We start from the raw sequence: 16,513 nt of genomic DNA, 5'->3' as shown, positions 1-16,513 counted from the left end.
GCCTGATCTTAGATGTCCTCATGAAGGGACAAGAATTAAGACTTGTCAACATCTATGGTCCCCAGTCAAAAAAGGACAGGAAGAGTCTCTTTATGAGGATCAAGCCCTACCTTTTTACCAGCCGCCAAGTTGTCTTTGGAGGTGACTTTAATGCAGTCACGAGAGCCCGCGATAGGGGAGGCTCTGCAGACAGGCGGTTGACTTTTGACAGCGTCGCACTTAATAGCGTAGCTAGCGAGGCTCGCCTGGTGGATGTCCACATCCGGCACACCCCAGGCCACGAGGGGTTCACCTATTATAGAGGTCAGAGCAGGTCTAGAATAGACAGGTTTTATTTGAAGGAGGAAGCCATCTCTTCACCAGTGTCCGTTGTTGAGGTGGAATTCTCCGACCACTGTCTAATTTTGTTTTCTCTGAATGTTGCAGAGACCCCCCGGATGGGCAGAGGTTTGTGGAGACTGAATTCATCACTCCTGGAGGAAGCAGAGATAAGACAGTCCTTTGAGGATTTTCTGCAGAGCCAGGTACCATTACTGGATCTCTGTAGCAGTAAGTCAGAGTGGTGGGAGATGTTCAAGAGAAGGGCGGCAAGGTTCTTCCGAGAGCTCTCCAACCTCAGATGCCTGGACAGGTACCGCCTGTACAACGGCCTGAGGAGGAAACTCGAACATCTCATTTCGACTGGAGGTAGCCGCGAGGAGATCTCCAGAGTGAAATCTTTGCTCAAGAAGTGCCAGTACGATAGACACGCATCCTTGGTTTTTGAGAGGGATTTCGGGAAGTACCGCTCGCCCGACCCTTACAGAAACTGTAGGATGTCAGTGAATAGTAAAGTGGTCACTGGACTGATTGACAGTACGGGGTCCCTGAATCGATCCAGATCAGGGATTCTGGAGGTCGTCAGATCCTACTACTCGCAACTCTTGGGAAAGAGGGATCTAGATTCGGAAGTGATGTCGGCTTTCCTGGCTGAAACTGTCCCTGAGCCGGGGGTAGACACCTCTCTTGATGTTTTGACAGGAGAGATCAGAATAGAGGAAGTTAAACTGGCGATTGATGGGCTCCGGCTCAAAAAAATCGCCAGGACTGGACGGACTAACATCCGAGTATTATAAGACCTTCAAGGACCTCTTGAGTCCCCTCTTGACGGAGGTATTAAATGAGTGTCTTTCCTTGGGCACTCTGCCAAAGTCAATGAGGAGGTCAGCTTTGATCCTTCTGTCAAAGGGTAAAGACTCGAGCCGTATTGAGAACTGGCGTCCCATAGCACTTCTCAATACGGACAGGAAGGTTCTGGCAAAAGTGCTGTTTAATCGGTTGGTCAAGTTTGCACCCCAGCTCCTCTCGGGGGCCCAGCATTGCTCTGTTCCAGGCCGTAGCACCTTTAGCGCTGTTCTTGGTGTCCGGGAGGCAGTGGAGCAGGGTAGGGCTGGTCACTGGGAGGGGTACTTGCTGTCCTTGGATCAGGCCAAAGCGTTTGATCGGGTTAACCACGAGTACCTCTGGTCAGTCCTTCTGAGATACGGCCTGCCAGTGGGGTTTGTTGATTGGCTGCGAACATTGTATGCAGGGGCTGAGACTTTCCCGCTGGTGAACGGTTGGCTTGGCCGCCCTTTCGAGGTGGGGTCCGGTGTCCGTCAGGGCTGTCCTCTAAGTCCCCTGTTGTATGTGTTTGCGATAGACCCCTTCCTTAGGAGGGTTGATCGTGGACCTATAGCAGGGGTCGGGATGGACCGGGCGGTGCCGGAGGCTACCCTGAGGGCAGTGGCATACGCCGATGATGTCACGCTCTTCGTATCCTCAAGGGAGGAGGCGGAGTTTGTGGTGTCAGAGGTGGATGGCTACTCAGAGGCATCTGGGTCCAGGGTCAACTGGGATAAGTGCGAGAGTCTCTGGTTAGGAAGGGGGGATCCTGTGTTTGATCTCCCGGACACTCTTCCGGTGCCCCAGACTTCAGCAAAAGTTCTTGGCATCAAATTTGGCCAGGGGGATTACCCCATGCAAAATTGGGTAGACAGGCTGGATGGTGCCACTCACAAGGTCAATCAGTGGAAGGGTTGGTCTTTAACCCTTCGGGAAAGAGTTAGCTTGATCAAAACATACCTGCTCCCTTTATTCATCTACCTGGGCAGCGTATGCATTTTGCCAGAGCCTCTCTGGACCCGGGTCTACAACCTGTTCTTCCTAATGTTGTGGGGGAACAGGTTGAACCTGATCAGGAGAGATGTTACATACCGCACGAGGAGACTAGGGGGGTTGTCTATGGTCAACCCTGTGGTGTTTCTTGTAGACACCTTTTTTAAGATCAACATAGGCAACCTCTGGCAAGAGAGGGCTCCTCCGTGGGTCTACTCCTGCCGGGGATGGTTTCGGCCCTTCTTCCAGGAATGGGAGACAGGAGGGCGAGTGAAGGACCTTCGCACGCAGCACGGATATCTCCCGGCTTACGCTACCTTGGTTCTGAAGGTGATACGCCGGTGGGGTCTGGGGATGTGGGAGATCAGGACTCTGACGAGGAGGCTCCTCGACGAAAGAGTCCTGTTGACCCATTTCCAGAAGCCCCTGGCGCTCAAGGACTGCCCAAGTCGGGACCTGGAGGGAGGGTTACGTTTACTGAATTCAACCCAGGTCCCCTTGAAGTTTTGGGACTTGGCTTGGCGCTGCTTTCACGGGAGACTGTATGTAAGGGGTAACTTGAAGAGCAGGCCTCTGATTGACAGGGGTTGCCCCCGTCAGGAGTGCAGCGACATGCTGGAAAGCGTGGAGCATTTCCTGCTTCAGTGCTCCTTTAATACAGAGGTATACCAACGGGTAGGGGTCTCCATAGGCTGGCGTCAGCTGGCACACCTCTCCTACGTGGAGTGGGCTTATGGAGCCTTCAGAGGCCTTGGTGGCAGGGACCGCTGCACTTTATTTCTAGTTAGCCTAGTGGTCAGGTTCCACATCTGGAGTGCACGGTGCCTGATTTTGACGGAACTGAAAGTCCTCCCCGTGGATACGGTATGTAGGAACATCCTGGGTGACCTGGTGAAGGTGCGTTCTGTGGAGTATGAGAGGCTGGGCACATCTAAGGCTTCTCTCCTATGGAGAGGGCTTGTTTTTCGTTAGGGACAGTCTTTTCTTAATCTTCTAGGGGCAGAGTAGGGAGAGAGGAGGGACAGGATAGGGAGAGAGGAGGGATAGGGCAGGGACAGTTTCTATGAAGGGTCAGACTGAGGGGCAGACTAAGGACAGTCTAGGGCAAATTAGGGAGAGAATAGGGAAACCTTTTTTAAATTCAAGGGATAGTACATTGTCATGTCTGTGCCCGGCTTATCACCTCCAATCCCGGTGGGGGGCTGTGAGGGCACCATGAAGCCTTTTGTTTTGGTTTGGGCAAAATGGAATGAAGTAGGGCTGCGGGAGAGCCGACCTTAGGCTTTCGGGTTATGTATATAGTATATATTATGTATGTTGGTTATTGGAGTGTATTATGGTTTGTATATATTGTATATATTCACGTTTTGGGTGGTAGGTAGGTTGGGTGGGGAGTTGGGGGGAGTGGGGTTCACGCCTTGAGCTGTAGCCTGGCACGTCCCGAACATTGAACTCTGGGCACGGACTGGTGGAGCGGGCATGGCCCCCAAGCTGCGGCGGGCACAGTGTGGCATTAATAAAAAAATAAAAAAACCCTGGTGTGGCTTGGCACGTCCTGAACTGAACTCTGGGCACGGACTGGTGGAGCAGGCTTGGCCCCCAAGCTGCACTGGGGACCAAAAAAAAAAAATAAATATTTTTAGTTAGTTTTTTATGCCAGTTTGGCTCAGTCTTTCTGTTTGAATTTGGTTATTTATGTTGCTATTTCAGTTATTTATGCTGTTTATGTTATTGCTTAAGTTTTGTTCTGTGTGGGTACAGTGCGGCACGGCTGGACCTGGAGTTATAGGTTACAGGGTTTATGTAGTTATAGTTTCCTTAGTTTTATACTTTAGGTATATACCTGTATATTGTGTTATAGTTGTATACTGTGTTATATGTTGAGTGTGTATGTGTGTGGGTGTGTACGGCGGGGGGAAACCCGGATATGGACGTTTACTTTGTTTATGGATCACGGACTGTGGGGGAAGGGCCTTATATTGCTTTATATGGTTATTATTGTTACAGTTTGTCTTTGTTGTGTTTTTTACTTTTATAATAAAAGATCTACAGGAACTAACTCAGGAGCAGTACAGGATAAGTAATGTATGTACACAGTGACTCCACCAGCAGAATAGTGAGTGCAGCTCTGGAGTATAATACAGGATGTAACTGAGGAGCAGTACAGGATAAGTAATGTATGTACACAGTGACTCCACCAGCAGAATAGTGAGTGCAGCTCTGGAGTATAATACAGGATGTAACTCAGGAGCAGTACAGGATAAGTAATGTATGTACACAGTGACTCCACCAGCAGAATAGTGAGTGCAGCTCTGGGGTATAATACAGGATGTAACTCAGGATCTGTACAGGATAAGTAATGTATGTACACAGTGACTCCACCAGCAGAATAGTGAGCGCAGCTCTGAAGTATAATGCAGGATGTAACTCAGGATCAGTACAGGATAAGTAATGTATGTACACAGCGACTCCAGTAACAGAATAGTGAGCGCAGCTCTGGAGGATATTACAGGATGTAACTCGGGATCAGTACAGGATAAGTAATGTATGTACACAGTGACTCCACCAGCAGAATAGTGAGTGCAGCTCTGGGGTATAATACAGGATGTAACTCCGGATCAGTACAGGATAAGTAATGTATGTACACAGTGACTCCACCAGCAGAATAGTGAGTGCAGCTCTGGGGTATAATACAGGATGTAACTCAGGAGCAGTACAGGATAAGTAATGTATGTACACAGTGACTCCACCAGCAGAATAGTGAGTGCAGCTCTGGAGTATAATACAGGATGTAACTCACGGTCAGTACAGGATAAGTAATGTATGTATACAGTGACTCCACCAGCAGAATAGTGAGTGCAGCTCTGGAGTATAATACAGGATATAACTCGGGAGCAGTACAGGATAAGTAATGTATGTACACAATGACTCCACCAGCAGAATAGTGAGTGCAGCTCTGGGGTATAATACAGGATGTAACTCAGGAGCAGTACAGGATAAGTAATGTATGTACACAGTGACTCCACCAGCAGAATAGTGAGTGCAGCTCTGGGGTATAATATAGGATGTAACTCAGGAGCAGTACAGGATAAGTAATGTATGTACACAGTGACTCCACCAGCAGAATAGTGAGTGCAGCTCTGGAGTATAATACAGGATGTAACTCAGGAGCAGTACAGGATAAGTAATGTATGTACACAGTGACTCCACCAGCAGCAGAATAGCGAGTGCAGCTCTGGAGTATAATACCGGATGTAACTCAGGATCAGTACAGGATAAGTAATGTATGTACACAGTGACTTCACCAGCAGAATAGTGAGTGCAGCTCTGGAGTATAATACAGGATGTAACTCAGGAGCAGTACAGGATAAGTAATGTATGTACACAGTGACTCCACCAGCAGAATAGCGAGTGCAGCTCTGGAGTATAATACAGGATGTAACTCGGGAGCAGTACAGGATAAGTAATGTATGTACACAGTGACTCCAGCAGCAGAATAGGGAGTGCAGCTCTGGAGTATAATACAGGATGTAACTCAGGGTCAGTAGAGGATAAGTAATGTATGTATACAGTGACTCCACCAGCAGAATAGTGAGCGCAGCTCTGGAGTATAATACAGGATGCAACTCAGGATCAGTACAGGATAAGTAATGTATGCACACAGTGACTCCACCAGCAGCAGAATAGTGAGTGCAGCTCTGGGGTATAATACAGGATGTAACCCAGGAGCAGTACAGGATAAGTAATGTATGTACACAGTGACTCTACAAGCAGAATAGTGAGTGCAGCTCTGGAGGATAATACAGGATGTAACTCAGGATCAGTACAGGATAAGTAATGTATGTACACAGTGACTTCACCAGCAGAATAGTGAGTGCAGCTCTGGAGTATAATACAGGATGTAACTCAGGAGCAGTACAGGATAAGTAATGTATGTACACAGTGACTCCACCAGCAGAATAGCGAGTGCAGCTCTGGAGTATAATACAGGATGTAACTCAGGAGCAGTACAGGATAAGTAATGTATGTACACAGTGACTCCACCAGCAGAATAGTGAGTGCAGCTCTGGAGTATAATACAGGATGTAACTCAGGAGCAGTACAGGATAAGTAATGTATGTACACAGTGACTCCACCAGCAGAATAGTGAGTGCAGCTCTGGGGTATAATACAGATGTAACTCAGGGTCAGTGCAGGATAAGTAATGTATGTACACAGTGACTCCACCAGCAGAATAGTGAGTGCAGCTCTGGGGTATAATACAGGATGTAACTCAGGAGCAGTACAGGATAAGTAATCTATGTACACAGTGACTCCACCAGCAGAATAGTGAGTGCAGCTCTGCAGTATAATACAGGATGTAACTCAGGAGCAGTATAGGATAAGTAATGTATGTACACAGTGACTCCAGCAGCAGAATAGTGAATGCAGCTCTGGAGTATTATACAGGATGTAACTCAGGATCAGTACAGGATAAGTAATGTATGTACACAGTGACTCCACCAGCAGAATAGTGAATGCAGCTCTGGAGTATAATACTGGATGTAACTCAGGATCAGTACAGGATAAGTAATGTATGTACACAGTGACTCCACCAGCAGAATAGTGAATGCAGCTCTGGAGTATAATACTGGATGTAACTCAGGATCAGTACAGGATAAGTAATGTATGTACACAGTGACTCCACCAGCAGAATAGTGAGTGCAGCTCTGAGGTATAATACAGGATGTAACTCAGGAGCAGTACAGGATAAGTAATGTATGCACACAGTGACTCCACCAGCAGCAGAATAGTGAGTGCAGCTCTGGGGTATAATACAGGATGTAACCCAGGAGCAGTACAGGATAAGTAATGTATGTACACAGTGACTCCACCAGCAGCAGAATAGTGAGTGCAGCTCTGGGGTATAATACAGATGTAACTCAGGGTCAGTGCAGGATAAGTAATGTATGTACACAGTGACTCCACCAGCAGAATAGTGAGTGCAGCGTGGAGTATAATACAGGATGTAACTCAGGGTCAGTACAGGATAAGTAATGTATGTACACTGTGACTCCACCAGCAGAATAGTGAATGCAGCTCTGAGGTATAATACAGGATGTAACTCAGGAGCAGTACAGGATAAGTAATGTATGTACACAGTGACTCCACCAGCAGAATAGTGAATGCAGCTCTGGAGTATAATACTGGATGTAACTCAGGATCAGTACAGGATAAGTAATGTATGTACACAGTGACTCCACCAGCAGAATAGTGAGTGCAGCTCTGAGGTATAATACAGGATGTAACTCAGGAGCAGTACAGGATAAGTAATGTATGCACACAGTGACTCCACCAGCAGCAGAATAGTGAGTGCAGCTCTGGGGTATAATACAGGATGTAACCCAGGAGCAGTACAGGATAAGTAATGTATGTACACAGTGACTCCACCAGCAGCAGAATAGTGAGTGCAGCTCTGGGGTATAATACAGATGTAACTCAGGGTCAGTGCAGGATAAGTAATGTATGTACACAGTGACTCCACCAGCAGAATAGTGAGTGCAGCGTGGAGTATAATACAGGATGTAACTCAGGGTCAGTACAGGATAAGTAATGTATGTACACTGTGACTCCACCAGCAGAATAGTGAGCGCAGCTCTGGAGTATAATGCAGGATAAGTAATGTACACAACATGCTATGCCGGTTATACTTCTACGTGGTTGGTTATATGGGGTTCTGACAGATTGCACTCATCCTTCTTCTTGTTACCTGGTCGCTTCTGATGATAGATGGGGGAATAGAGAAGAAGAATCCCGCTTTAACTCCTTCCATGGCCACCGACGGCTTCCCATCAAATGCATGAAGGAGGACATGTTCAGCGCCTGATAGATGGAATAGGACATGTGAATGTCTTGCGGTCTGCGGCTGATGAAGCGTTTCAGTGTGGGTGCGGGAAGCTACTAGTGTCAGCCGTTTGTGAAGAGCGCCGCACCTTGTTCCTTCAGGAGGTTAATAGTCGGTCTTCCAGCTGAACGGGAGTGAACATTTCTGAAGGGAGAAGAAAAACCAACACTTGTAAAACAAGGCAAATAACAAGCGCAGACAGTGTACTGAATTAGTGGCGGTGTGCACGGGGGCAGGCCGAGCCATGCCGCTGCTCACAGGGGCAGGCCCAGCCATGCCGCTGCTCACAGGGGCAGGCCGAGCCATGCCGCTGCTCACAGGGGCAGGCCGAGCCATGCCAGTGCTCACAGGGGCAGGCCGAGCCATGCCAGTGCTCACAGGGGCAGGCCGAGCCATGCCAGTGCTTACAGGGGCAGGCCCAGCCATGCCAGTGCTTACAGGGGCAGGCCGAGCCATGCCAGTGCTTACAGGGGCAGGCCGAGCCATGCCAGTGCTTACAGGGGCAGGCCGAGCCATGCCAGTGCTTACAGGGGCAGGCCGAGCCATGCCAGTGCTTACAGGGGCAGGCCGAGCCATGCCAGTGCTTACAGGGGCAGGCCGAGCCATGCCAGTGCTTACAGGGGCAGGTTGAGCCATGCCAGTGCTTACAGGGGCAGGCCGAGCCATGCCAGTGCTTACAGGGGCATGCCGAGCCATGCCAGTGCTTACAGGGGCAGGCCCAGCCATGCCAGTGCTTACAGGGGCAGGCCGAGCCATGCCAGTGCTTACAGGGGCAGGCCGAGCCATGCCAGTGCTTACAGGGGCAGGCCGAGCCATGCCAGTGCTTACAGGGGCAGGCCGAGCCATGCCAGTGCTTACAGGGGCAGGTTGAGCCATGCCAGTGCTTACAGGGGCATGCCGAGCCATGCCAGTGCTTACAGGGGCATGCCGAGCCATGCCGATGCTTACAGGGGCAGGCCCAGCCATGCCAGTGCTTACAGGGGCAGGCCCAGCCATGCCAGTGCTTACAGGGGCAGGCCGAGCCATGCCAGTGCTTACAGGGGCAGGCCGAGCCATGCCAGTGCTTACAGGGGCAGGCCGAGCCATGCCAGTGCTTACAGGGGCATGCCGAGCCATGCCAGTGCTTACAGGGGCAGGCCGAGCCATGCCAGTGCTTACAGGGGCAGGCCCAGCCATGCCAGTGCTTACAGGGGCAGGCCCAGCCATGCCAGTGCTTACAGGGGCAGGCCGAGCCATGCCAGTGCTTACAGGGGCAGGTTGAGCCGTGCTGCCAGCTGGATCTGTCTGATAAACACTTGTCGCTGCTCCTCCTTCTGCTCGTCCGTCTTCGCTATCCTTGGAGTGAAATCCAAACCCACCTATCAAACAACATTAATAAACACGGATGAGAGGATACAGGTGATTGAATGACCACAGATGGACCCATATCAGATCACAGTGCCAGTGATGGTTACAAGACAATTGGGAATAGCCGGATGATTGGGGGCATCAGCACTCCAGCTAACAAGGGTCTGGGGTAATGAGACCACCCTGTCACATCAAATGGGGTTTCCAAGACCACAACGTCTGTCTTCTGCTAGTCGGTAAAGCTTGGTTTCATGACACAAAGCTCCAAATACCCTTCATAGCTAAGATGATCAATGGGCGCCCCAAGAAGAGAATCACAGTATGTTAGACTGAAGGGAGACAGCTTCCATCCAGTTCAGCCTGTTTCCACCCCCCTTGTTGATCCAGAGGAAGGCAAAAAACACAATGAGGGAGAAGCCAATTTAGCCGAATTGGGGGAAAAATTCCTTCCCGACTCCATAATGGCAGTCAGAATAATCCTTGGATCACTATCTGATAGTTCCTCCCTGTCTGTAAGACCCGGATCACCAACCCCGCTGGTCACCTAATGTCTGTATCCTGTAATATCATAGAAAGACATCTAGTCCCTCTTACACTCCTCTATGGATCCCGCCATCACCACGTCCTCAGGCAGAGAGTTCCACAGTCTCACTGCTCTTACAGTAAAGAATCCCCTTCTATGTTGGTGATGAAGCCTGCTTTCCTCTAATCGTAGCGGATGCCCTCTTGTTACCGTCGCAGTCCTGGGTATAAACAGATCCTGGCAGAGATCCTTGTATCGTCCCCTCATGTATTTATACATAATTATTTGGTCGCCCCTTAGCCGCCTGTTTTCCGGGGTGAATAATCCCAGTTTTGGTGCCTCTCTGGGTATTCCAGTCCCTTCATTCCATGTATTAGTATAGTTGCCCTTCTTTGAACCCCCTCAAGCGCTGCAACATCCCTCTTGAGTACCGGTGTCCAGAACTGTGCGCAGTATTCCATGTGGGGCCTATACGAGATTGGTCTGACATGATGGCCCCCTCATGAATCCATGCTGGTGAGGAGTTATTCCGTTGTTCTCCTTGAGGTGATCTAGGATGGCGTCTCTCAGAAACCGCTCGAATATTTTTCCAGTTACTGAAGTGAGACTTACTGGCCTGTAGTTACCAGGCTCACTTCTAGAATAGTATATTGGAACCACATTGGCAATGCGCCAATCCAATGGTACAACCCCGGTCTCTATAGTGTCCCTAAATATATGAAATAGTGGTCTGTCTATCACATCACTTAGTTCCCTTAGACCCCTTGGGTGTATTTCATCTGGGCCTGGCGATTCTGTGTTAGGCATGCGATATTTAGTGGGGGGTTTGTTTTATCCCCCTGCATCTTGTGTGACATTTCATTTTCTTCGTGAATACACTAGAAAAAAAACTAATAGATTTGCCTTCCCTCCATTATCTTCAATGATTTCTCCTGCATTATTTGTTAAAGGGCCAGCGCTCTGCCTGCAAATCCTTTTGCTGTTAATATAGCTGAAGAATAGTTTGGGGTTCTTTTTGCTCTCTTCGGCGATCAGTCTTTCTGCCTCCTCGGCAGTTTTGATCTTTTCCTTACATATTTAGTTTTTTTCCCTGTATGATTTTAGCGCTTCTTCGCCGCCTTCTTCCTTTAGTAGTTTGAACGCTTCCTTTTTTTCGCTTATTGCCCCCTTACCATCTTGTGGAGCCACATTGGTTTCCTTCTATTCTTTTATTATTAAGTGAAGTTCATTCACTCCAATGGGGGTGCTGGGAGTTGTAGTACAAGCGGGAGTTGGGGGAGTAACCCCAATAAATGATACAGCCACCACTAGGGGGAGCTCACTGCATACAGTAGACAGACCTGCTGCCCCCACACCAGCATAACCCCCTGTGGGTTATGGTGGTCTTCTTCGTTGAAACAGACAATATCTAAGCTTTCTGGCCGCCCAAGAGCCGAACCTCCTCTCAGATTATCAGAGGTAAACTGCAGAAGCCGGAATGATGCAAAGAGCGTCTCGACCGTCCCGCAGCAGGCGGAGCAAGAGTGATACTACTAAGAGTGCGCGGTACCTCGCCAATGGCCACCAGGTCGTCTCTGTAGCGCTCTATCACCGGCAGCGCATCTTCCAGGTCCTGGGAAAACAGAGTGGGCGGAGTTAACATACATCCAGAAAGATAAAGGCTGTTACATTGTCACAAACCCTCTCCGGCCGCTCCATAGTTGTTTGCCTGGAGACACTCAGTATGCCGTCTCTTAAAGCGCCCGCAGCGGCCGTCACCCCACAAAATGAACAGAAAAGGCATTTTGGCTTCATTTTCCTTTGCTGTGTAGTATAAGCAGTCGCCCCGGGTGCGCCCATGTCCAACTGGCTTTTTTATTTTTTTTAAACAAAAGAAGGGAAACTGCAAAAAGTTTTTTTTCTTTCCATCTTTTATGTCCCTTTAGGGGGTTTGCAAAGAAATAATCCTTTAATAAAGCATTCTTTCCTGCGCTCACAGAACCAACTTATAAGACACGGTGTAAAGGAGGAGCCTCCCTTTGGGGGAGGGGCTTATGATGTCCAATGTTCGCCCTCCTGTGCAGCCACCAAAGATTCTTCCTTCAGCCAGGAGTTTTATTTAAAGTCAACCAGACAATGGTATAACGACAAGCCTTCCGGAGCACAATGTACCCGTATCAAGTCAGAAGAAGCACTTAAAACAGTAGATATATATATATACATAGAGGTTTTACCTGCCTAAACCCCGGTGTTTGTCCTTCTGAATCCCCTTGGGGGGAGGGAGTGGTGGGTCGTCGGCGCGTTCTCAAGCTCATAGAGTGCGACGTCCATCTCATCTGGATGCACGTCACTACGTTCCGAGGTCCCGGGAATCACGTATGGCATGAAGCGTCACGGCGTATCGCGTCAGCACGGCTAGACCTCCGTCACTGCATCACGTGGTGCTCGGAGCTCGGATACACCACCGCGTCTCCACGTCATCATGTATGGCATGAAGCGTCACGGCGTACCGCGTCAGCACGTCTAGACCTCCGTCACCGCATCACGTGGTGCTCGGAGCTCTGGGATACACCACCGCGTCTCCACGTCATCACGCACCCCACAATATGAATCAGACAAGTGCGTTTCACTCTGGGACAAATTGGATCAGACTTAAAGGGGTTGTCCCGCGGCAGCAAGTGGGGTTATACACTTCTGTATGGCCATATTAAAGGGGTGTCCCGCGGCAGCAAGTGGGGTTATACACTTCTGTATGGCCATATTAAAGGGGTTGTCCCGCGGCAGCAAGTGGGTTATACATTTCTGTATGGCCATATTAATGCACTTTGTAATGTACATTGTGCATTAATTATGAGCCATACAGAAGTTATACACTTACCTGTTCCGTTGCTGGCGTCCCCGTCTCCATGGCGCCGACCAAAGCCTTCTTCTCCCTCGATTAGCATAAAAAAAGGTAAAAATATATAAAACCCCACATATTTGGTATTGTCGCGTCCGTAACGACGCGTACAATAAGTTGCACATGCTTTTGACTGTGCACGGAAAAAACACAAAAAAAACCCGCTAAAAAACTGAGGCAAAATGCTAATTTTTAGCATTTTGCCTCACTAAAAATGCAATGAAAGTGATCAAAAAAGCCGTATGAACCCCGAAATGGTACCAGTATAATCTACAGCTCGTCTCACAAAAAATAAGCCCCCACAGAGCTCCGTACATCAAAAAATAAAAAACTTACAGGACTTTGAATGCAGAGATTTAGAAAAAAAAGAAAAGATTTCCAAAAAAAGGGTTTTTATTGCAGAAAAGTGGAAAAAAAAATTCAAAAATGTAAGAGTTTTGGTATCGCTGTAACCATACCGGTCCGCAGAAAAAATGCAATGTCTCATTTATGCTGCATGATTAACACTGTAAAAAAAAATAAAATCTATGGCAGAATTGATGCGTTTTCTCTCCCTGCTATCATTAAAAAAAAAAATAAAAGTTTTACAATATAGTCTGTGTACCCAAGAATGGCACCGATAAAAACTACAGTTCGCCACGCAAAAAACAAGCCCTCATACGGCCGCGTCGACGGAAAAATAAAAAAGTTATGGCTTTTGATAAACGGAGAAGAAAATCCGCCAAATATTGTTGCGTCCTTAAGCCCAAAATAGGCCGTGTCATGAAGGGGTTAAGTCTTAGGCTGGGTTCACACAGGGCGGATTCCTGTCGGAAATCTCGCAGTTTGGCCGCAGCAAAAACTGCGAGATTTCCGCCGGGAGAACCGCCGCGGTTTAACCCCTTGAGTGGCGGGTTTCCTACCACCCTGTTGTGCCCACCAGGGCAGGTTTTTTAAAATGGTCTAATCATTGAATTTCAACTAGTTTTGCAGTTGCGTCCCAAGAGCCATAACTTTTTCATTTTTCCATTGACACGGCCGTATGAGGGCTTGTTTTTTGCGGGACAAGTTGTGATTTTTTAAACAGGGGGGAGGAAAAACAGAAATGGGGAAAAAAGAAAAAAAGGGGCCATGTCATTAAGGGGTTAAATAATGTACTAACTTCCTTCTCTGGGTCATTACGACGCACACGGATACCACATGTGTGATTGTATTTTTGATTTTTTACAAAGTAAAGGGAGACAAGTGTTTTTATATTTTTTTACTTTTTTTTTTTTTTTGTCCCTTTAGGGGACTTCCACAGGGACCCATCAGGACCCCTGATCACATTCCGGGGTCCGATGGTGACAGCCCTTTACATGCTGCAGTGACAACCCTTTACATGCTGCAGTCACATAGACTGCAGCATGTAAAGGGTTAACACAGTAGAGATCGGAGGTTTTCTCTGATCTCTGCTGTAAGAGCAGGTACCTAGCTGTCCTCTGATAGCCAAGCACCAAGCTCTCCCTGCCACAGAGACCATCGGCTTGCTTCTGACAAGCCGATGGTCTCTATGGCAACTTGTAAACAAAGCAGGAGATTGCTGGCATATCTGCAATATCTTCTGCTGGTTTTTCAAAGCCCTTGCTTTGTTCTCTCCGGGTCTGTGCAGGCAGAGCACACTGTCACAGCTTGTGGCATTGTGCTCTGCAGCTCCCATAGTGATACATAGCCCGGGCTATGTCGCTATGGGCAGTGGAGCTTGTCCCGGAAAATTTCCGGGCGTGCCACTCAAGGGGTTAAGCGGCGGCGGCTTTGAAGCGGCTCGGCCGCATGCTTTTCCGTTGCGGCCGGCGCTCCCATAGAGGAGAGCGCGGCCGTGACGAAAATAAACAAACAAACAAAAAAAGTAAATAGACATGCTGCATCTTTTGAAACCGCGGCGGACGCAGCCGCGGTTTCAACCAGATTTACCGCAGTGGACTAGCCGTCCCGTGTGGACGAAGTTTCTGAGAAATCTCATCCACATGGCTGGCTAATCCCGAGATTAGCGGCCGCGGGCGGATCGGCCCTGTGTGAATGCAGCCTAATATCCACAACAAGTTTGATGGAAGAATTGAGAAGCAGCGGACGAACACCCCTCCATCAAATACGGAGTTAGAGAGGCTGGAGAAGAAATAAAGGAAAAAGACCCCGAGACCCAGGCTGTCGGGATAAGAGATGGGACAATGGAGAGGTTGGAAAACGAGACACCCAACAAGTTAGAGAAGAATCAGATCTCATTACCACCAATCGAGAGCTCGAGAATCACACGCAGCACTTCAGCAAAACATCAAATCAATGTCTACACCAAAAAGAAAAACAAAAATAAACCAATTTTATACACCAATGAAAACCCCCCAAACAGAAGGATACCGAAGCATCCTCTCAAAGAGGGGCCGGCGAGGGCAAGGGGGCCGGCGAGGGCAAGGGGGCCGGCGAGGGCAAGGGGGCCGGCGAGGGCAAGGGGGCCGGCGAGGGCAAGGGGGCCGGCGAGGGCAAGGGGGCCGGCGAGGGGAAGGGGCCGAGGAATGTCATATAGCCGCCCCCCCCAGCTAATTGATTCGATTTATTTATAGATTTGAACCAATATGTTAAAAAACTCACAATCAAGAGACTTTAGGAAATCAGGCAGAAAGCGGACCCTAAATTAATGAATGAGATTGAATTAGAATATAACGATTAGAACCAATTAGAACTAACCTTAAACCAAAAAGTGGATTTTATCCAACAGAGAGTAAAGGAAAGTTTTTAGAAAGTTTTTACCAAAAAGTTTTAAGTGATTTTACTAAATTATGTGAAACACAACATAAACGAACTTTGAATTGAAACAACAAAAAATATTTTATTAACCTTGGCGGGGAATAGGGACATCGTTATTAAGGCGGCGGACACAGGGGGCGCCACAGTCATTATGGACTCCGAATACTATGAGAAAGAGGCCCTACGAATCCTGAATGATGGAGTACTACGGTCGTTGGACCACAACCCCACTACTGACGTAGGGTTAATAAAGCCTTAGAATAGAATTGTGTAAAAAAGAGAGACATTTTATATTAATACGTCAACCTGAGGTCCACAAGGAGGGATTAGCCCCGCCAGGACGCCCGATAATAGTGGGAGGGGGCTCCATAACCAGCGCCGACATCCCACAGAGGGCAGTAAACTCCCGGCTTATATTAAAGACACAATAGAGTGGGATGACGACGGCATCTTATGTACACTTGATGGTAAATCGTTGTACTCTAACACCCCCACAGTGAAGGGACAGGGTCAGACTGAGACGGCGATGCCGGAGGGACAGGGTCAGACTGAGACGGCGATGCCGGAGGGACAGAAAGCTTTTATCTTAGAAGGAATTCGGTTCATTTTAAAAAATAATTATTTTATTTATAAAAATTTATTTTTTATTTTAAAAAAAGGGACCGCGATGGGGACAAGATTCACCCCGGCGTACGCCAGTTATTTATGGGGGCCTTGGAGGAAAACATTTTAACCCCGAATATAACATTTTACTGCAGGTTTATAGATGACATCTTTTTAATATGGAAAGGACTGAACACAAACGGTCGGGGTCTGCAGCTCTTCGGGGAGTACAATCCATGCAGGGCCAGTATTAGGTGTGAAGTTAACATCAGGGGAGCAAAAATGAAGACGCAAACTTTAAAAAACCACTGATGCGACTAGTTATGTTAACTGCAGAAGTTGCCATGCGAGATGTTGGAAAACCGAATCCCCTGAGGGCAAT

The 16,513-nt window shown here is 48.3% G+C and overlaps 1 protein-coding gene across 2 annotated transcripts in view; it reads right to left on the bottom strand.

The window, feature by feature from the left end:
- TATDN3 (TatD DNase domain containing 3) overlaps nucleotides 1–16,513 on the bottom strand; it is a 56,517-nt gene that overhangs the window by 18,317 nt on the left and 21,687 nt on the right. For both annotated transcript variants that reach the window (XM_066595053.1, XM_066595054.1), the window contains exons 5-8: nucleotides 11,440–11,502; nucleotides 9,269–9,378; nucleotides 8,109–8,164; nucleotides 7,886–7,998 (exon numbers count right to left, since the gene is read on the bottom strand). In XM_066595053.1, the coding sequence (XP_066451150.1) occupies nucleotides 7,886–7,998; nucleotides 8,109–8,164; nucleotides 9,269–9,378; nucleotides 11,440–11,502 (342 nt within the window). The remainder of the gene's footprint in view (nucleotides 1–7,885; nucleotides 7,999–8,108; nucleotides 8,165–9,268; nucleotides 9,379–11,439; nucleotides 11,503–16,513) is intronic.

Source organism: Eleutherodactylus coqui, chromosome 3 (genome assembly GCF_035609145.1).
Source record: "Eleutherodactylus coqui strain aEleCoq1 chromosome 3, aEleCoq1.hap1, whole genome shotgun sequence".
Lineage (NCBI taxonomy): Eukaryota > Metazoa > Chordata > Amphibia > Anura > Eleutherodactylidae > Eleutherodactylus > Eleutherodactylus coqui.
Note: the sequence above shows the minus strand (reverse complement) of the source record. Positions and strands in the feature narration are given on the sequence as shown.